General features: G+C 46.6%; 2 protein-coding genes across 9 annotated transcripts in view; one reads left to right on the forward strand and one right to left on the reverse strand.

The window, feature by feature from the left end:
- LOC310826198 (endonuclease domain-containing 1 protein-like) overlaps window positions 1-4,897 on the forward strand; it is a 158,396-nt gene extending 153,499 nt beyond the window's left edge. For 7 of the 8 annotated variants that reach the window (XM_083700929.1, XM_083700930.1, XM_083700928.1 and 4 more), the window contains 2 exons: window positions 2,424-2,746; window positions 4,135-4,897. In XM_083700929.1, coding sequence (XP_083557055.1) covers window positions 2,465-2,746; window positions 4,135-4,659 — 807 coding nt within the window. In that variant the 5' untranslated portion in view covers window positions 2,424-2,464 and the 3' untranslated portion in view covers window positions 4,660-4,897. Of the gene's footprint in view, window positions 1-1,050; window positions 1,423-2,423; window positions 2,747-4,134 lie in introns of those variants that run through there. The other variant, XR_014555651.1, reaches the window with a different exon arrangement.
- A 673-nt stretch (window positions 4,898-5,570) lies between these two features.
- Window positions 5,571-20,474, reverse strand: LOC310825912 (TRPM8 channel-associated factor homolog; the record flags this gene model as incomplete). Its single annotated transcript, XM_083700056.1, has 8 exons — window positions 5,571-6,168; window positions 8,113-8,450; window positions 9,500-9,733; window positions 11,137-11,350; window positions 12,876-12,970; window positions 13,390-14,375; window positions 15,985-16,611; window positions 19,858-20,474. 8 exons carry the CDS (start codon window positions 20,472-20,474, stop codon window positions 5,923-5,925), a joined length of 3,357 nt encoding a protein of 1,118 aa, XP_083556182.1. The 3' UTR covers window positions 5,571-5,922.
- Window positions 20,475-21,046: the final 572 nt, after the last annotated feature.

Genomic DNA, 21,046 nt, shown 5'->3' on the forward strand with positions numbered 1-21,046 from the left:
CAACACCAGCTCCCTCAGCCTGAAAGCAAGATGAGCGCCACAACCCCATAGTCGCCTTTGACTGGACTTAACCGTCCAGGAGTCCTTTGCCTTTTTTCTTTTTCTTTTTCACCTTTTATTAGATAGGGAACCAGTGGTTCTTCAGCTGTTGGACTACAAACGGCCAAAAGCCTTGGCCATGATGGGATGATGGGAGTTCAGGAACATTAGGAGGACCATTGATTCTCCATCGCCGAATTAGATACCGCTTTAGAGAACCAGAAAGGTCTGGTTTCACCTGGAGAAAAACACCAATGGGTCAAATAAACTCAATGGCATTGCATATTAGAAGACAATATGCCCGGCTCTTGACTCTCATGTTTTTCTTGTAATATGAATGTGGGAACAAAAAGATGCATATTCAAGGGAGAATTGTTGAGCCTCCAGATTCTCTCCTACAAATCTCCCCAAAGTTTTTAACATTCACAAGACTGGAAATAGGCCAGAGGAAAATATTATTTGGAATTACAAACCTATTGTATTGTACAACTGGGCAGCGTGAATTGATTTTTCATGCCTTTACTTACAGCCCAAAGACAGAGATTGATGAATTGGAAAGATAAATCTATGGCTCCTTTTTGGTCAATGGATTTTGAGATATGACAAGATTCGCAACTTATGGACAGATCGCTTAAAAGTGTAGACTTTTTCTGGACAAGTATAATGACATTTGGAACGTGTTTATAAAAAATATAGTAGGTTATAAACATATATGTATTTGGTTAATAATAACATTTATATGCTTATGTCCTAGGCAATGGTATTGTAGTTGTTTGCATATATAATGATATATATTTTTTCTTCTTCATCCGCTTTTTATTTCTACTTTATTTTGTTCAATTAAACCAAGCATGGCCAAAGTTGGCCCTCCAGCTGTTTTGGGACTACAACTCCCATCATCCCTAGCTAACAGGACCAGTGGTCAGGGATGATGGGAGTTGTAGTCCCAAAACAGCTGGAGGGCCAAGTTTGGCTATGCCTGAATTAAACTATTCTCAATTTTTAAAAAAGGCTGGAAATAGGACTGGATGCAATGGGAGGGGAAACAGACGGCGGCCAGAAAATCTGCTTCAGTGAACCTCAGAGGCAGCAACTGATCTAGCTAGAACTTCATGTAAAACAAATGTACCTCCGCTGAGCCAAGTCCTTTCCTTTCTGCTTGGGGGCATGCTAGAGGCAGGCTTCTCTACCCCAGAGGCATCCCACCCTCCCACTGATTTGAAATTCACCACAAGCAAAATGAAAAACCACTCGGTTGACGTGACAGATAAACATAAAAATCAGGATCGGCTGCTGCTCTGTGTCAAAGAACTGCAGCTGTTAACAGCTGTCTGAACACCTGTCTACTGAAGAAGGAGATGTCTTATCGGTTTGTTGTTGTTTAGTCGTGTCCAACCCCATGGACCAGAGCATGCCACGCACTCCTGTCTTCCACTGCCTCCCGCAGTTTGGTCAAACTCATGTTGGTAGGTTTGAGAACACTGTCCAACCATCTCGTCCTCCGTCATCCCCTTCTCCTTGTGCCCTCCAGCTTTCCCAACATCAGGGTCTTTTCCAGGGAGTCTTCTCTTCTCATGAGTTGGCCAAAGTATTGGAGCCTCAGCTTCAGGATCTGTCCTTCCAGTGAGCACTCAGGGCTGATTTCCTTCAGAATGGAGAGGTTTGGTCTTCTTGCAATCAATGGGACTCTCAAGAGTCTCCTCCAGCACCATCATTCAAAAGCATCAATTCTTCAGCGATCAGCCTTCTTTATGGTCCAGCTCTCACTTCCATACATCACGACTGGGAAAATCTTATCGGTAGGTAAGCTAAAGAAACTCAAAGTAATTTTATTGGGCATGTTTAGCCTGGAGAAAAGAAGACAGGTGATATGATAGCTGAAGGACTGCCACATGGCAGATGGAGCAAGCTGGTTTTCTGCTGTTCCAGAGAGGAGGACCGAAACCAATAATTTCAAATTACAAGACAGGAGATTCCAACTAAACATTAGGAAGTTATTTCTGGTGCCTGCTGTAGTGACTTCAAAATTCAGCGGAAGCAGACCACATTAACAACAAACACATTACATATCTCCCTCCCCCCTTCTTGTGCCTTATCAATACCTCTGGTGTGCAAATTCAAACAGGGATTTGTATTCCCATGTTCCTCCAGCTTGAATTGCAAATTGTGGGTAAGCTCGGAGAGGGAGTGGCTCTGATGTTCCTTATCAGACTGCTTTTGCATTTTTGATAACCCTGCCCCAACCCACCCCAGTTTCTCCGCCATATCTGACATTTTCACACACACAAAAACCCCTGGGACAAATTCTTGCCGACCTCTTCTTTATAAGATCCTAACAGTGACCTCTGATTTACCACCTCTAGCATCACTTCTGATACCTCTAGGTTTCGGACAGTACCTATAGGACAGTAAAAACAGCTTAGCAATGTTACTGCCTTTCCTCATCTATGGGGTTGCACATTTTCTCACGGCCGCAAAGGGAGAGGTGGTCCAGGATTTTAAGAACTGCCTCGAGTTCTTCTTGGACAAGATGCCCCCTGGAGAATCTCTGACGCCGCCCAGAGAAGCCAAGATCTGCCAGTTCTATAGGAACGCCTATCGCTTTGCCACAATGTACGACCGGGAGAAGCGGATTCCCATCTACTCCGCTTACAAATGCAAACCTGGGAAGGGACACAGATATCAAGGATGGATGATAGAGCCACAGGTAAGGGGACTTCTCACCTGCCCAATCCAAAAGGACCTTCCAATTTGCCACCTGTTTTTCTGCACCATATTTGGTGAGGCTCAGCTGACAATTGAATGTTGTCATCCCATCCCTGTGGAATTCCATTCAACAGAGCAGGTTCAGGGAACCAGTGTCACCGGTGGCTGAACTACAACTCCCATCATTCTTGCTCGCTAGGGCCGGTGGGAGTTGTAGTTCAGCAACACCAGGTAGCCCCCCCCCTCCCAGGTTCACTGCTCCTGCAAGATTCAGCAGGTGTCTTCTATAGATTAAACATCTGCTTAAATATGTTTCTTTGCCACCAGGCTTAAGTGGCCAATGAAGATAAACATTTTCTGCGATAATTAGATGGGAATCTGTTCCGGTTCTTTACCTGATTTTATTATGTACGTATATAATTGTTATAAACTTATTTGATACACTTTATGAAATTGTGGTATACAACCGTTTTTTATAAACAAATGCATTTGTGCTTATTAGGTTGTTCCCAACTAGCTTTTACTCAAAGAGTAGACCCATTAAAATGAACGAAACTTCCTTAATCATTGCAAGAAGCAGAGTTACAGGGAACCAGGCAGAGGGCCTTCTTGGTAGTGGCGCCCTCCCATCAGATGCCAAGGAAATAAACAACTATCTGACTTTTAGAAGACGTCTGAAGGCAGCCCTGTATCAGGAAATTTGATATTTTACTATGTTTAATATATGCTGTAAGCTTCCCAGAGTAGCAGGGGCAACCCAGTCAGATGGCTGGGGCATAAAGAATAAAATTATTATTATTATTATGCATGGTCACTGATTTCAATAGGTCTACTCTGAGTAAAAGTTAATGTGCAACCTATCATCACTGCTTTCTACACTATTCTCAGAGTGGCTTAGCAAACAATCCCTCTTCCCAGTGGGCTCTGGGAATTGTAGCTTTGGGAGGGGGGTATAGGGGGAGTCTCCTAATGACTCAGCACCTTTAACAAACTAAAGTTCCCAGAAATCTTTGCAGGAAATCAAGACTGTCAAAGTGACACGATAGTGCTGTATGGCGTGGATGTAGCCTCAGTCTCAAAGGTTTGGTTAATAATAATAATAATAATAATAATAATAATTTATTATTTATACCCCGCCCATCTGGCTGAGTTTCCCCAGCCATTCTGGGCGGCTCCCAATCAAGTATTAAAAACAATACAGCATTAAATGTTAAAAACTTCCCTGAACAGGGCTACCTTCAGATGTCTTTTAAAGATAGGATAGCTACTTATTTCCTTCACATCTGAAGGGAGGATGTTCCACAGGGTGGGCACCACTACCGAGAAGGCCCTCTGTCTGGTTCCACTGCATGTCTGAGCAGTTGACATATTTTCCTTGCTGTTTTTCAGCTCGTAGACCCGACTTTGGGGAAGGCCATGGAAGATGAGCGTGAAACCAACGTCGCCGCCACAGGGATTAAAAAGAGCCAGGCCACTTTCGACGATTATGCGCAGGCCTTAAGCATTGAAAAGGGGCACTTGAACCCAGTGAGCCACCAACCGGACGAGGACAGCAGAGCGGCCACTTCCACTTTGACCAATATTGTGCCCCAGTATAGCAAGCTCAACGAAGATGGCTGGGCCAACCATGAGAGCCTTCTCAAGAAAGAAGCCCAGGCTTGCCGTGATATGTACGTCCTCGTGGGAGCTGTGCCCGGAGATGAGTATATCTCAGACCTCAGGGTCAATAAGCCCAGCCACATCTGGTCGGCAGCTTGCTGTGTGCTTGATAACCAGCACAGAAAATCCTGGGCTGCCCTTGCGAAAAATAGTGAGAATGAAGTCAAGGAATACAGTTTGGAGAACCTCCAGAAAATCCTAGCTGAACTTTATGGGAAGAAGAAAGTGGATCTTTTCAATGGTTCCTGTAACTAGTGTGTAGCTGGTTGCGGGGAGAGCTAGTTTTATCCCCAAGATAGAGGAAGAGATGATGTATAAAATCATCTCCCAAACAGAGATGCTCACAAAGTCCTCTCACTGCCAATTCTGTTCACAGGTTGTGAGGGTCTTAAAAGAAATTGGTGGTGAATTGAGAAGATGTTTTATTTTTTCAGATCTCTTTTTTCAAAAGCTGTACACAAATCTTGTTAAATAAAATGAAAGCTATGGTGTGTTTCTAGGTGGTAGCAGTTTTATTGTTGTTATCAACATTGCACTCTATAAATTCTGCCCATCTTGCAACACAATCCTATGTTTGGTTACTCAGAAGAAACTGCTGTTGTATTTGATGGGATTTACTTGTCCAGCCATTGGAAAACACCATATTCAGCAAGAATGGTGGGTTAGACAAAAAATCTGGGACATCGCTTTTTCTGAACATTTAGTTTGTCAGTACTGTGTGCTTAGAGGAACTGCTAAGAAAGAGCAATTTGAAAGTATAAGGGAGACATTCTTGTTATACCTAAATAGGAAAGGGACTTTGATATATATGTGACCCTGGTGGCTTTATATAGAGGTTATATGCAGGTTTCACCCTTTTAGTTTTCCCTGGTAAAATGTGCTCTTAAATACTATAAGGAGACCAATGACACAACACTTTTTTGATGCAAATCTCTTCATTTCATGAGGCTGATATGTCTGTCTTATGTCCCCCAAATATTCTTCTTTTGTTAACATGATTTTTCCCTCCTTGGGTTTGTATTAACACATTTAAAATCCAATTAAAAATATTCAAAGAGTAAAACAATAAAGCAGGAAAAAACCCCACCACCAATGCACTATTATTGTGTCATAGAATTATAGAATTGTAGAGTTGGAAGGGACCCTTCCAAAAGTCCAAACCCCCTGCAATGCATAAAACTCAACACGCAAGTCCCCCATCCAATTTGAAACCACACCAGACCCTGCTTAGTTTTGCTGAACGTGCTGCACCACAGCTGCGGGATACACCAGCGGTAAAACACCAGCCTAGAGAGGCCCATAAACCAGGCTCCTTCAGGTACAGCACTAAATGGCAACTCAGCAAGAGGTGCTTATATTTTTTAAGGCAGCAGCAGCCAAATAAACTGTTCCGTATCATCAGTAGCTGGCAAGCGAATCACTACAAAGGAATTTATGTCGCGAGGGGTCAATTTTGTGCAAGCTCACTGTGTTTAGTCAGTGTCAACCTCTGTTCGCTTCCCTTGTGCTTCCTCAGGACTATTCGTACTCCTTCATTGGATCCCCTGCCCAGGGACCGAAGGATCTGGCCAGCTCCTGAATGAGCTCATCCGTAATCGGCCACCCCCAGGCTTTAAAGAAAGGGCCGAGGTCCTTCTTCACTTCTGCAGAGAAGCGTATTGCCCACTGATTCATCTTGAAGGTGTTGTCATTTGAGATGGAGGTTATCTTTTGGTACTCTGCAAAGATGCGGATGTAGGGGTCCCAGCCAAAGGCCTCCTGCAACTGAAAAAATATCTTCATCAAACCTTTTATTGGCATCACATACAACATCCAAAACAATACAGAATTACCACTGGGGAAGTGGTGAAGAAATACACACACACACACACACACACACACACACACACACACACACACAGTGGTACCTCGGGTTACAGACGCTTCAGGTTACATACGCTTCAGGTTACAGACTCCGCTAACCCAGAAATAGTACCTTGGATCAAGAACTTTGCTTCAGGATGAGAACAGAAATCATGCTCCGGCGGCGCAGAAGCAGTGGGAGGCCCCATTAGCGAAAGTGGTAGTAAAGGTAAAGGTACCCCTGCCCGTACGGGCCAGTCTTGACAGACTCTGGGGTTGTGCGCCCATCTCACTCAAGAGGCCAGGGGCCAGCGCTGTCCGGAGACACTTCTGGGTCACGTGGCCAGCGTGCCATCGCTGCTCTGGCGAGCCAGAGCCGCACACGGAAACGCTGTTTACCTTCCCGCTGGTAAGCGGTCCCTATTTATCTACTTGCACCCGGAGGTGCTTTCGAACTGCTAGGTTGGCAGGCGCTGGGACCGAACAGCGGGAGCGCACCTCGCCGCAGGGATTCGAACCGCCGACCTTTCGATCGGCAAGTCCTAGGCGCTGAGGCTTTAACCCACAGCGCCACCTGCAGTCCCGAAAGTGGTACTTCAGGTTAAAAACAGTTTCAGGTTAAGAACAGACCTCCGGAACGAATTAAGTTCTTAACCTGAGGTACCACTCTGTGTGTGTGTGTGTGTATCTATATCTATATCTATATCTATCATCTATCTATCTATCATCTATCTATCTATCTATCTATCTATCTATCTATCTATCTATCTATCTATCTATCATCTATATATATACATACACACACAGTTCCTTTCCTAAGGACTTAAGAACAATTTCCATGCTGCATTCCCTGTCTCTCTGAAGGCATATACCGGTAATTATGCTACCAAAAAGAGTAGCAGTTTTGACCATTTCACCAGAGCCAGGGCTTTTTCGGCTGTGGCCCTGATCTGGTGGAAGGGTCTGTCACAAGAGACTAGGGCCCTGCGGGACTGGACATCTTTCTGCAGGGCCTGCAAAACAGAGCTGTTCCACTAGGCCTTTGGCCAAGGCACAGTCTGACCCCCTCCTTTGGTAATCCTCACAGAACTCTAGCCCAATGGTTGCCATTAATTTGATTCTGAATGAATTGATTTTAGAATGTATTTCAATTAATTGATTGTGATTTTATGTAAGCTGTTACTTTTACTGTTGTTAGGCGCTCTGAGCCCAGCTTCGGCTGGGAAGGGCGGGATATAAATTATTATTATTATTATTATTATTATTATTATTATTATTATTATAGTTCCCATGGCTTCTCCCCACTCCTACTGTTGAGAACAAATGAGACCAGCAAAAATGGGCTCAGGATGAAGCCTGAGAGTAGCCAGGATTTCTGGGAGGGGGGCCAGGCCTTTTGTTAGGGGGGCAGCTGCCCCTCCCTGTCCCCTCCCCTTGGCTGCAGCTGTGGTATGTTGTGCAGTTCTTTGGGATCCCAAACACCCAACTGCATTCCCACTCTTTTTCTGGTATTCCTCCCTTCCCTACAAAAAAAACAAACCCACAGCATTTTGTGACCACTCAGGACTCATCCTGACTATGTTTCTATGCACAGGTCAACACTTTAAGGCTCTCCCCCCCCCCACAAAAAAACCCCGTTTTTTACCACTGCAAATAACACTACTGCTCCTTCCCGCCGGAGTGGTGCCTATTTATCTACTTGAACTGGTGTGCTTTCAAACTGCTAAGTTGACAGGAGCAGGGACCGAGCAACGGGAGCTCACCCTGTCGCGAGGATTCGAACCGCCGACCTTCTGATCGGCAAGTCCTAGGCTCTGTGGTTTAACCCACAGCACCACCCGAGTCCCAGGGCAGCCGCTTATTTACCTGTAAGTAGGGTTCCAGCGCAGTCCACACTGTGAAGTCCTTCAGTTGAGCTCCACCTTGAATATAGTCCTTCACCCTCTTCTTCCTCACATTGGGGTCAAGATCCGGGTGGGCTTTCTCTCTTGGGATGTCCAGCACAGTTTCATTGACGTAGATGGACCAGAGATAGCAGGTGGCATCTGTGGTATGGGGTGGGAAATCCCACCCACTCCTCTGCTGGTTGTGACCCAGCTCCCGGAGAGCATCCCAGGCCCCCTCAGTGTACATTTGCCTATCGGTGATCTTCACTGACACGGTCGCATCAGACATGATCGGATAGCCGGCATGCATCCCACCTGCTGTGAGATTTGGGGGCAAGGGAGGCTCATAAGACAGACTCATTCTTCCCTACAGAAGCGGAATAAATTCATTGTGGAGAAATCACATACGTGCACCCCAAAGACTTTAAAATAGATTGTATCACCGTGGTTTATGTATGCATTGTATTTTAATATATTTATATTCCACCTTTAAAAGGGGACTCGTAAAGGAACAGTAAGGTACAATAGAATCAGAAAAGTGTCGCTACTTTGAAAATAACTGCAAAAATATCAATGGTTTTTATTTTATTTTTAGGCAGTATCTCTGCAGTTTCAGGATACGGAGTTCACAAATGGGACTTATTAGCAACCCCTGAAATAAGATGGTAAGATCTTGTTCTCCACTGAAAATAAAGGGGTAAGTTTTGTGCTCGAGTACTATGCAGGTGGCACTGGGGGTTAAACCACAGAGCCTAGGGCTTGCCGATCAGAAGGTCGGTGGTTCGAATCCCCGCGACAGGGTGAGCTCCTGTTGCTCGGTCCCAGCTCCTGCCAACCTAGCAGTTTGAAAGCACGTCAAAGTCAAGTAGATAAATAGGTACTGCTCCGGCGGGAGGGTAAACGGTGTTTCCGTGCGCTGCTCTGGTTCGCCAGAAGCGGCTTAGTCATGCTGGCCACATGACCCGGAAGCTGTACGCCGGCTCCCTCAGCCAATAAAGCGAGATGAGCGCTGCAACCCCAGAGTCGTCCACGACTGGAATGGTCAGGGGTCCCTTTAGCTTTGCTTTACTACTGCTATGCAGGTTTTCAAATAATTTAACCATTATTCCTTTATTTCCCCCCCCCCCCCACACACAAATGGGAATTGTTTATGGGTGATATCTAGCTGTCTTTTCCCCAAAGCACAGATTCCAAAGATTCATTGTGGAAGCCATGCTGGTAAAAGCCAGTGTAAGTCTGCAGCTCAGATACATCTCTGAGGACATTTTTACAGAACTCACTGCTTATTTAAAGACAGGAGGGTTGTGGAAATCTCAGTATTTTACTGTTTGCATCCATGCGTATATGAACGGGTTTGTACTTACCACCAGAGATTTGGACATCTTCCACTATTCTTTCTGGTCTGGGGAAAACGGGAGGGATGGCTGCTAACTTGGCCACTGCTTTCATCATCTCGTCCCAGATGATGAGCACGTCCTTTAGATTGTCCATTGTACGGACATCTTGTGAGGGCACCGTGAAGATGATATTCTCCGTTTCTAACTCGGCCCAAGGAGCAGGGAAGTGGCGGATGTCATTCCAAGCAGATGGGCTCGTCTCACCTAAATGCAACATTTCCAAAAAGTGGTAATGCTGATTAACTCCATATCCCTGTGCAGAACAGGACAACAACAACATAGGATGGAGAGGTTTTTGCCAGCGCATCCACCCCGAGAAGAGTGCCCTGGCAACAATTTCGTGGGTGGTGAGCCTCAGGCGGTCTGATGGTGCATTCAGAGTAAAGGCAAATGGATCCGGGCGACATTGCCCTTGCTCTGAATGGGCTTCATTTTGCATTTACACATTTCAGGGGCTGTGTAGCATAATGGTACCCAGTAAGGCAGCTTTCCCCCACAAAATGGCATGAAAGCAGCTGTTGATTGGGATGCAAATGGAAGTGGGCAAGGGAGTCTTACCAAATAAGTTCATTTCCAGGTAAGTGTGTTTATTTCACACCAAAACTGCCAGCTTGCGAAAACCTGGCTGGGCTCTAGTATTTGCATTAAAAGGAGCAAATGGAACAGTCAGATATATAGAGCACTAGCAGATGGTGCGCTACCATTTACCCAGGGAGGAAGTGTTGTTCATTAACTCTTAACTGTGCAAGGACAGGTTTTTCTTCCTATAATGGGCACCGGGAAGCATGGCGAGAATGGGCAACATCAAGCTGTGTGTTTTTGCCGGGCTTAGAGAGAACATAACGGTGTGGTTGGGTTCCCACACATCTTAATTCAAACAGATTTCTGACCACACAACATACCGTATTTTTCGCTCTATAGGACACACCCAACCATAGGACGTACCTTGTTTTGGAGGGGAGGACAAGAAAAAAAATTCTCCCCCTCTGCTCAGCGCCCCTTCAGCGAAGCAGCAGGAGAAACGGAGCCCCTTCCATTTCTCCTCCCGTTTCGCTGAAGGGGCGCTGCGCAGCTCTCCCTCTCTGCTGAAGCCGGGAGAGTCTTGCTCTCCCGGCTTCAGCAAAAGGAACCTGAAGCCTTTGGAGGGCAGCGCGAGGTCCCGCTGTGCTCCGGAGGCTACGCGTTGCTTTCGCTGAAGCCTGGAGAGTGAGAGGGGTCGGTGCGCACCGACCCCTCTCGCTCTCCAGGCTTCAGCGAAAGCAACGCGTAGCCTCGGGAGCGTGGAGGGAGCGCTCCCGCTGTGCTCCGGAGGCTTCGCGTTTGCTCCATTGCCTGCTTTTGCTCCATTGGACGCACACACATTTCCCCTTCATTTTTGGAGGGCAGTGGTGTAGCGTGGGGGGTGCAGGGGGGGCCGGCCGCACCGGGCGCAACATCTGGGGGTTAGGGTTAGGGGGCGCAAATCCACGGGTTAGGGGGTGCAAATTACTTGCCTTGCCCTGGGTGCTGACAGTCCACACTACGCCACTGTTGGAGGGGAAAAGTGCGTCCTATAGGGCGAAAAATATGGTATGCCCCCTGCCTCTTTCAAAGGTAAGCTGCCTTACCAAGCTTAAAATAAGGAGCCTGGGAAGCCCCTTCAACAGTGACTGATATGGCACCCAGTGAAGACTTCTTTGGCAGCACAATGTACAAGAGGCCGCCCCACAAGCTGGAGACTTCCATTCTTTCGCTCTTCACTTCAAACCTCCTCATCACTACCGGAGGACGCCGAAACTCCTCGGCGTCACTTAGGTCATCGGAACCACACTCAATCTGGACCTGGAAAAAAGGATGATGGATTCAGCAACCAGCTGGTGCAAAATGTTAAGCCTCAAGGGCAGTGGTTTGCTATTGGCTGAACTTTTGAAGGCCCCATTTCTCTCCCGCTCTTTAGCTCAGGGGCTTGGCGTGATATGATTCATTTATCATTGCCCTGCATCCTCACCACAACCCTGAGAGGTAGGATAAGGGCCTAAATGTGAGAATGGGCCCTTCCAAGTGAAGAAGCAGAGCCTGGTGAGTTGGGGGGCAGAGACTGGCATCTTGGAAGTTGTAGCCCAGGCATAGGCAAACTGGGCCCTCCAGATGTTTTGAGACTACAGTTCCCATCATCCCTGACCACTGGTCCTGTTAGCTAGGGATGATGGGAGTTGTAGTCCCAAAACATCTGGAGGGCCGAGTTTGTCTATGCCTGGTGTAGCCTGATGGTCAAATGGACTGCCCATCAGTCAAGAGACAGGGGCCTGGTTCTGCGAAGCTTGGCTCCCATAGAAATTCACCTGTTCTTACAAACCACCCGATGCTGTCCTTTTTCTTGTTGTCATGATTACTATTTTTATTACCACTATTTTTTTACAGTTGTAGCTTAGTTTTCGAATTTAATCTATTCCAGGAGTCCGTTCGACTCCCGTAACAGTTTGAAAACCAAGGTGCGGCTTCCAATTGGCTACAGGAGCTTCCTGCAGCCAATCGGAAGTCGCTCTGGACGATTGGCTTCTGAAAATCGTTCAAAAGCCAGAAGAATTACTTCCGGTTTTCGATTGTTCGGGAGCAAAAACGTTTGAGTTCAAAGGCGTTTGGCTTCCGAGGTTCCACTGTATTACCAATGACATAAAAAGACTTCTAAGTCATTTACAAAATATAAAAACATATTTAAAGGAACAATGAAAAAAGTTTCTGGAAAAGTAGCCCTGATTAGCCCCATTGGAATTAATGGGCCTAAATTAGTCATGGTCATTGATTTCGGTGGATTTATCCTGAGTAATAAAAGTTGGCTGGAAAACAAATACAGTGGTACCTCAGGTTAAGAACTTAATTTGTTCCGGAGGTCCGTTCTTAACCCGAAACTGTTCTTAACCTGAAGCACCACTTTAGCTAATGGGGCCTCCAACTGTCGTTGCGCTGCCGTCGCGCAATTTATGTTCTCATCCTGAAGCAAAGTTCTTAACCTGAGGTACTATTTCTGGGTTAACAGAGTCTGTAACCTGAAGCGTGTGTAACCTGAAGCGTATGTAACCTGAGGTACCACTGTATTCCTCCTAGGGAGGAGGGAAAGGGTCAAGTCTCTCCCCAGGGGAGCGTTTCCAAATAGCTTTTGCTGAGTATTCTGATAGGGAAATCTACCGGGAGGGAGAAGGGTTACCAAGAAAACTGCACAAAGGGAAATGTTCAGCCACCCCCATTCCTCCCAGCAGCCCGGTCCCGATCCACTTGACAGAGATTTAAAGAGATGGAGGAGCTACAACCCAGTTGCCCCCTCAAAGCTGTAGTCACAGCCCTGACTCTGAGGTTTGAAGAGCATCACCTGCAGCTGAGCACTGATGGCATTGGGCGGAAAGAGCAAAGTGACAGTCTTTGCCGGAGGAACATAAAGGCCGGTGCTTCTCCAAGCTTCGTCTCCTGCAACGCCAAACCAGGACATCATAATAATAATAATAATAATAATAATAATAATAATAATATTTATTTATACCCCGCCCTCCCCATCCAAGGCCGGGCTCAGAGTGGCTAACAAGCAATAATAAAAACAAGTTGAATGAATACAATTTAAAAACAAGATTAAAATACAACAATTAAAATACTGAAACATTAAAATATTAAAATGCAGCCTCATTACAGGAGGAGAAAGGGGGGGAAAGAAAGAGGGGGAGGGAATCAAATTGGCTCCAAGCCAAAGGCTAAGCGGAACAACTCTGTCTTACAGGCCCTGCGGAAAGACATGGAGGTGAATCATAGGCTGCACAGTTTATTTTTATGTTTTAATGGCTTACTGGTTTAATTAAGCAATGAACTGCTCCAAAGCCAACAGTATCTCTTACCATCATTTGTTCCATTGATCTGAATGACTTCTGATGGCGCTGCAGGATACTTGGGAAGGTTTGGGCTCAGGCTGGGCACTAGGTTTTGGAAATCTGGAAGATTGTTGTAGAGCGAAAACGCCATTTGAATCAAAATGGCTTCATCTGTGCAGCTTTTGATTGGTTTGCTTGCACTGACCTCGGGGATCCCTCTCAGTTTGACTAGCTCCAGCATTTCCTCATGGACCGAGGAGAGAGGTGGAGAGTTGGCAGCTGGGATGCTCAGGAATGTAGCACAGTCTTGTCCCAGCTTCTTGAGCCATGAGGAATACGGAGGCTGCAGGTCTTGCTTGCTCCGAATGTGTTCCTTGAATTGGAAGAGTGCTTCCCGGAAGCGATAGCTCGAAGCAAGAACACTGGCCGGTCTCGCCGGGTAGCTTTCGCTAGGTATGACCCCAGTGATCCCAATTCCAAATTTCTTCAGTATCTTGTTTCCCGGATACTGTGCAATGGCATGGGTACCAGGATGCTTGTCTTCCCAAAACCAAGCTTCTCCACCAATCAGGAGACCACCTCCTTCAGTGACAAATTCATGGATTCTTTCTTTCTCTATGTCACTGTAAGTTGTGCAGCAGTACACACTTAAGCCAGGCTGAAGATCAGTTAGCTCACAAGGGATCCCAGCCTGATTTAGCATGGAGTAAAGTTCCTTCAATTGATCTCCGATGCCAACTTTCCCTACCTTTCTATCAGTAACCCAGTCGATGGCATTGAGGAGGAAAGTTTTCATGGATGGTCTGTTGAGCATTCCTTCGTGGGAGAAGACCACAACACGTCCCCTGCCGTAGTAGGCAGCTCCAACAAAGGATTGGAAAGAATCAGTTATGCCCACTGGAAATGCCAGATTCCCATGGATAAGCAGATGAGAAGGTCTCATGTCCTTTAAGTCAAAGTCGGTCACACCATTCAGAAGAATCTTCAAGTCACCCTCAACATCTACCTTGGGCCTGTTTACAAAAGAATGTAATCATCCTTAATTATAGGATATAACTTTCCATGTGATTGGTGGAATTATCCTCACCCAACTTCATGCCCTTCAGATGTTTCAGGCACTATTTACCATCAATCCTACTCAGCCTACCCAATGACCAGGGATGATGGATCTTCAACAGCTTGGGGCCCAAAAAGTATACATGCCCCCAACATTTTGGGAGAGGAAATCGGGACACACACCCCACACCATCCTGCCACCTTTGTAGAGCAGCTGGTAAAATGTGGCCTGGACAAGGTAACTGTTACGTGTTGTAGCTGGTTGACTGACCGAACTCAAAGTGTTAAGTTGTGGGTGAACATATCAGACGACACAGCGATTCTTCAAACAGCTCTTGTTTATTCACAGGCCAGAACAGATCTGAACTGAAGGGTTCAGCCAAGCCTGCTAATATAGAGCTCCACTACAACGCAACAGTAACCACTTTCTGTAACTATCCAATCACTGAACGTCACTTTCAATCCCTTATTTGCATATGTGGACCTGAGTGAAAACTACCTACAGTATCCCCCTGCTGGCCCAGGGTGAAAACTTCAGTACATAACACTAAGAGTACTCATTAACGGTTCCTCATCATCCAGGAAAAAAAGTGACAAGTGGGATGGCACAGGGTTCTGTCCTGGGCTTCTTATTGTTCAATGTCATATAAGCAACTTGGATGAAGGAATTGAGGGGTTGCTTGTCCAATCTGAAGATGACACCAAACTGGGAGGGGGAGCTAATGCTGTAGAAGATAGAATTGGGATTCAAGATGATCTTAACAGATTGGAGAACAGAATGAATTTCAGTAACCACAAATGTAACGTTCTACACTCCGTGTCAGAGACCGTGCTGAGGAGGGCTGCACTGAGGAGGAATGGTGGGAGCCACCCCCTCCCCCGATCCTGAATCTTCCCAGGAGCAGGAGGACAGTATAGATTTAGAACAATGGTTTGCAGAGGGGCACAGTTCAGAAGGCAGAAGCTGGGAAATACTGGATGGGGAACAGCTAGAAGAAGAAGAAACAGTGGGACAGAGAGAGGTAACAGATTCACAGTCTCTGGACAGCATTCACCCCCGTCTCCAAAGTCACAGAGAGCTCAGAAAGTGTCAGAACAGAAACACAGAGATTCAGATTACAATATGTAGGAGTGACGTAGATTGATGGGGCGGAGGGGGAGGGAATGACCCTTAATTCGGAGTACCGCCATTTCTAGGATATGTGTTATTTGTTCTCTAGCCGTGATTATTAAAGATTCTAACTGGTAAGACTTCCTTTCATTTGATCTTTTTAACTATTGCCACAGGGGAGGAAGCTGATTCCACAAAGCCTGACACTGTATACTAATAGCAACATCTTGAATTTAGCTCGGTTGCAGATCAGCAACTAGTGCAGATCTCTGAGCACGTGCTGATAAGGCCTCACTCCTGTAAGCAATCATGCTGTGGCATTCTGTACTAACAGGCTTCTAGATCCAGGGAACCCCCATGTAGAGCACATTGCAGTAGTTCATATCTATTACTTCATTACCACAATATTTCTAGACAATTCCATGATTGAAATAAGCAATAAACAGTGTACTTACTGGGTGATCAAAGGAACCTTTGGCATTTTCTCAGATACGGCGAAGGTCCCTTTCTCTACCGTGTTGGCAGTGAAGTACACCCCAGAAACGCCAGTCACCAGGTTGCCAGGAAAACGACACAGCACGTTCTCCTTGCCAAGGTGCTGAGACCAGTCCCAGGCCTGGCCTCCAATGAGCAGCCCTCCGCCTCTCTTTACGAACTTCACGAGTTCATCGACTTGCGAGTCGTTGTAGGCAAAGATGCAGTAGACCCCAAGAGCGTCATCAAACCTTGCGACGGACTGCACTTCGACACAGCTACCGGCAAGCAGCCCGGAGAGGGCAGCCACGCTTTGATGGACGCCGATCTGCGCTGTCGGGGACGGCTTGAGCCACTCCAGGCAGTTCTTAATGAACGGCAGGAACTGTGGCATTTGCAGCAGGGCTTCGTGAGCCGTCGCCACAACCCGGCCTTCCCCATACTGAGATGCGGCTATCAGCACCTGCCCGCTGGTACTTACAAGCACTGGGAAGGCTTGGTCTCCCGTGAGAAGCAACTCGCAAGGATCGAAGTTTCCCTGGACCTCAAAAGACTTGTTGCCTTTCACCAGCAATGCGTAAGAGGACTCTTGGAATGATGTTGTATTCCTGCACCAGAAAGAAACGATTCGCTTAAAATGGGACCGCCTCTCCTGGTATGCCCCGCAGAGGACCTTAAGGTCCACAAATGGCAACACTTTGGAGGTCCCAAGTCACAAGGTGGTTATATTGGTCTCAACTGACTTGGTGGAATGCTCTTATGTCATAAGAAACTAGGGCCCTGTGGGACGTGACATCTTTCCGCAGGGCCTGCAAGACAGAGCTGTTCCGCCTGGCCTTTGGTTTGGGCTCAGTCTGACCCTTATGTTTCCTCCCCTTATGGTTTTGATCTATAAGCTACTTTTAAAATGAGGCTGCATTTTAAATTGCATTTTAACCTGTATTTTAAATCCCCCCCCCCCCCGTATTATGTTTTTACTGTAATTTTACTGGTGTTAGCTGCCCTGAGCCCAGCTCTGGCAGGGGAAGGCGGGATATAAATAAATATTATTATTATTAAATGCAAGTTAGCTTTTGCATCCAAACAGCACCAGCTACCCAAATTTCCCAATAAAGCCTTCATAAAAGGTATAAGGTATTAATTTGACCAAACTCATTAGCACCCTGCTCAATAGATACTTGATTATTTGGATAAAAACAGAAGAAAAGGCTGCTGGATCAGACCAAGGACCCTTCTAGACCAGCAGCCTGTTCTCATAGTGGACAACCAGATGCCTGTGGGAAACCCAAAAGCAGGATCCGTGCATTCCAGGAAGTGGTATTCAGAAGCACTGCTGCCTCAAACTGTGGAGGCAGAGCATAGACATCATGGCTAGTGGCCATCAATAGCCCTACTCCTTGATGGATGAAGACACATGCAAGAAATTGACTGTAGCAGTGCAAATATCCAGAGTGTGTGGTCAGGTGGGTGTCAGCATCGCCCTTGAGCCAGTGCCACGAACTGGACTCATCCACTTCAGCTAGGCGAGCTGGGTAGCACTTCCAGAGACCACTTTCTGGACATAAACAGGTCAAAGTGCTGTGGACTCACAGCTTAGAGTTGTGAGCACCGGATTCACTCCAACAAGAAGACAGTCGTCGCACAGCAGAGTATAGCAGAGTATATAAACAACTTGGAGAGCAGCTCTGTAGAATAACTTCTTTTATTCTATCTACAACTACTATACAACTATATACAGAGCTTAATGGTTCTCTAAGCATAAAGAATGCTGCACTGCACTGAGTGTCTGCAGCTGCTCTTAGCAGCAACCTTATCTCTACACACGATCTGTAACACTCAGTCTCTCTCTCTCTGTCTCCAACACACTGACTGGCTGACTGACTGACTGACTGACTCTTTGATGTGGTGCTGGAGCAGAATAAGTAAAGAGCAGAACACCGCCCCTCTTCTCTGGAGAATCAGCAGACTCCTCAGGAGATTCTTGGATATGGGTGGGGTGAAATCTCCTCAGTGGGATTACTATGAGGAATTATAAAATATGCATCAAGCCATTGTGTCCACGATGAATGCATTGTGTTGACTGGGTTTGAATCATTGACAATAATTTCTGATCAAATCCCACAACCCTGTGCATCTCTGGCCATTTTCTCTACTGCCCATTTCTCTTTCTTGGCAAGTCACGTATGCAGCCCAGTTGCTTCGCCAGGCAGGCATCCTGGGCCATAAAGATAGTGGGCAAGTTTATTTTCTGATATGCCAATCTTAGGATGTTAATCTTAGGGCCAGGAAACAGGTCTCACCTGAAGGTGATAATGATCGCTGTCTTCCTGGCCATCCTTCTTATCATGTATATTGCTTGTTTATCACCTCTCGGGGTTGCCAAATGCACTCCTTTGTAGTTCTGTTTTATTTACCCCATGCTTAATTAGTTTTGGTAGTTTAACTTTGTCCCCACATGGGATTTGTTGAAATGCTCAGAAGAAATCTGATTGGTTCTTATGAACACACTGTAAAAAGTTCTTTTGTGAATAAAACGACCTGGGCCGGAGGGTGGAGGCAGAGATTATTATACACACCCTTCCCAGAGTCTTGCTGGTTCAAGCCTCTGTGTGTATTCTTATTAATCAGAGATCAATCCTTCCTTTACTTTGGGAACGCCTCAACTGACTTTAAAAAATATGGTATGGATTTAAAATATGGTATGGATGTGACCTGCAAGGTTTAGCGGTAGCCTTTCTGCTCGCCACGTAGGAGAGGTTGTCATCCCCTGCCCACCTTGAGAACATTAATACTTTTAGACTTGAATAATGTTTTAGAAAAGGATTAGCTTTCTCACTCTTTCTACACAAACACACAGCTGGGGAAGAGGGCCCTGGGATTTTGGCATTGGCAGGGCCAGCCCAAGACATTTTGGCACCTGAGGCGAAGCACAAAATGGCACCCATCCCCTGCCAGGGAAGAAGGGCTGAGTGAAGATCTATATCAGAAACGAAGTGGGAATAAATATCTACACTGGAATCTGCTGCCCCTGTGCATCCTGCCGCCTGAGGTGGTCGCTTCATCTTGCCTCGTGTGTGGGCTGGCCCTTGACATTGGTCATAATCTCACAATGCGTCAGCGTCTCTTCCGCCCTTCCATTCCAACCTCCCATTCTTGATTTAGGCCAGATGTAAATTTTACAAGTGGGTCTCCCATCTCTTTTTGCACACCCAAACTGAGGGGGACTGGGAGAGGAGTTTGCTCTGTACAGCCCCTGGTTGGGTTCCCTTGTCGGTCATCCTAAATTGTGACAGAACATTGGTGGGAGTTGGGCAGTAAATTCAGAACTAGGTAATCATCACCATCACCATCACCATTTAAATTTGTATATTGCCCTATACTCACAGGTCTCAGGACAGTTACAACATAAAATGGCCATAAAGGTAAAGGGACCCCTGACCATTAGGTCCAGTCTTGGATGACTCTGGGGTTGCGGTGCTCATCTCGCTTTACTGGCCAAGGGAGCCGGCATGCAGCTTCCGGGTCATGTGACCAGAATGACTGAGCCGCTTCTGGCGAACCAGAGCAGTGCACAGAAACGCCGTTTACCTTCCTGCCGGGGCGGTACCTATTTATCTACTTGCACTTTTTGGCGTGCTTTCGAACTGCTAGGTTGGCAGGAGCTCACCCCATCGTGGGGATTCGAACCGCCAACCTTCTGATCGGCAAGTCCTAGGCTCTGTGGTTTAACCCACAGCGCCACCCGTGTCCCTAAAATGACTATATAAAACAAAATACATAATAAAAACAAAAGCAACCCAATAAACGCCTCCCCCTTCCATGAAAAATAAACGACAATGAAGAGGTATACTCACTCTGGGTTTGGGGGAACCTCTGGTATATTCTGGGACACAGGAAAGATCCCATTCTCCCCCATATTGGCGGTGAAGTACACTCCGGCTATTCCTATCACCCGGTTGCCAGGAAAAAGAGCCAGGGCCTTCTCGTACCCATGGTCATATGCCCAATACCAGGCCTGCCCACCTATGAGCAGCCCCCCGCCATTCTTCACAAATTCCACCAGCTGATGGGCTTGGCTGCCATCATAGGCACTGGTGCAATAGGCCCCGAAGGTGTCAGCAAGGGCCGCATCCGATTTCACTTTGACATCATGACTGAGAAGCAACTCAGAGAGGGCCTTCATGCTATTGTGGACCCCTACTTCTGCTGTCGGGGACGGCTTGACCCACTCCAGGCTGTTTTTGATGAACGGCAGGAACTGGGGCAGTTGCAGCATGGCTTCGTGCGCCGTCGCCACGATCCGGCCTGCCCCGTACCGGGTTGCGGCTATTAGCACATGCCCCTTCGTACTCACAAGCACCGGGAAAGCTTCGTCTCCCGTGAGCAGGAGCGCGCAAGGGTTGAAATCTCCGGTGATGTTAAAAGGCTCAAGACCTTTCACCAGAGATGCGTAAGAATCTTTGGGCTCCATCTGCGACAGTTGGAACGGTGGTCTACCGATGGAACTGGAAGAGAGAGACATACCCGCCACCACAAACAAATCGTATTAATTGGCCACGCACCATTTGCCGCATTCATCCGTACAGTCCAACCTCGGTTGTCGAACGTAATCCATTCCGGAAGACCGTTCAACTTCCGAAACATTTGACAACTGAGGCGCAGCTTCCGATTGGTTGCAAGAGCTTCTTGCGCTCAAGCGGAAGCCACGTCAGATGTTCGAGTTCTGAGGAACGTTTGACAATCAAGAGCATTTACTTCTGGAGTTTTGGCGTTCAGGAACCGAAATGTTCAAAAATGGAGCCGTTCAAAAACCGAGGTTTGATTGTATCCCCACCCCACCCCATGGCACCTGCCTAAAGGCTGCAAGGTATTTAATCTTATCAAACTTCAGATCTTTGGCAGAAACTCATAGCAAATGATACCCATTTTTGTCTAGCAAGTTGGAGTTGTCAATGGGCTCAGGACATCCTTATTATGCATTAAATGAGATGCCTCTGAAGTTTATCAGAGCAGCAAATGAATTTACCATAGTTTTCGCTCCAT

This window comes from Podarcis gaigeae (genome assembly GCF_964106915.1).
Source record: "Podarcis gaigeae genome assembly, chromosome: 10".
NCBI classification, from domain to species: Eukaryota; Metazoa; Chordata; class Lepidosauria; order Squamata; family Lacertidae; genus Podarcis; species Podarcis gaigeae.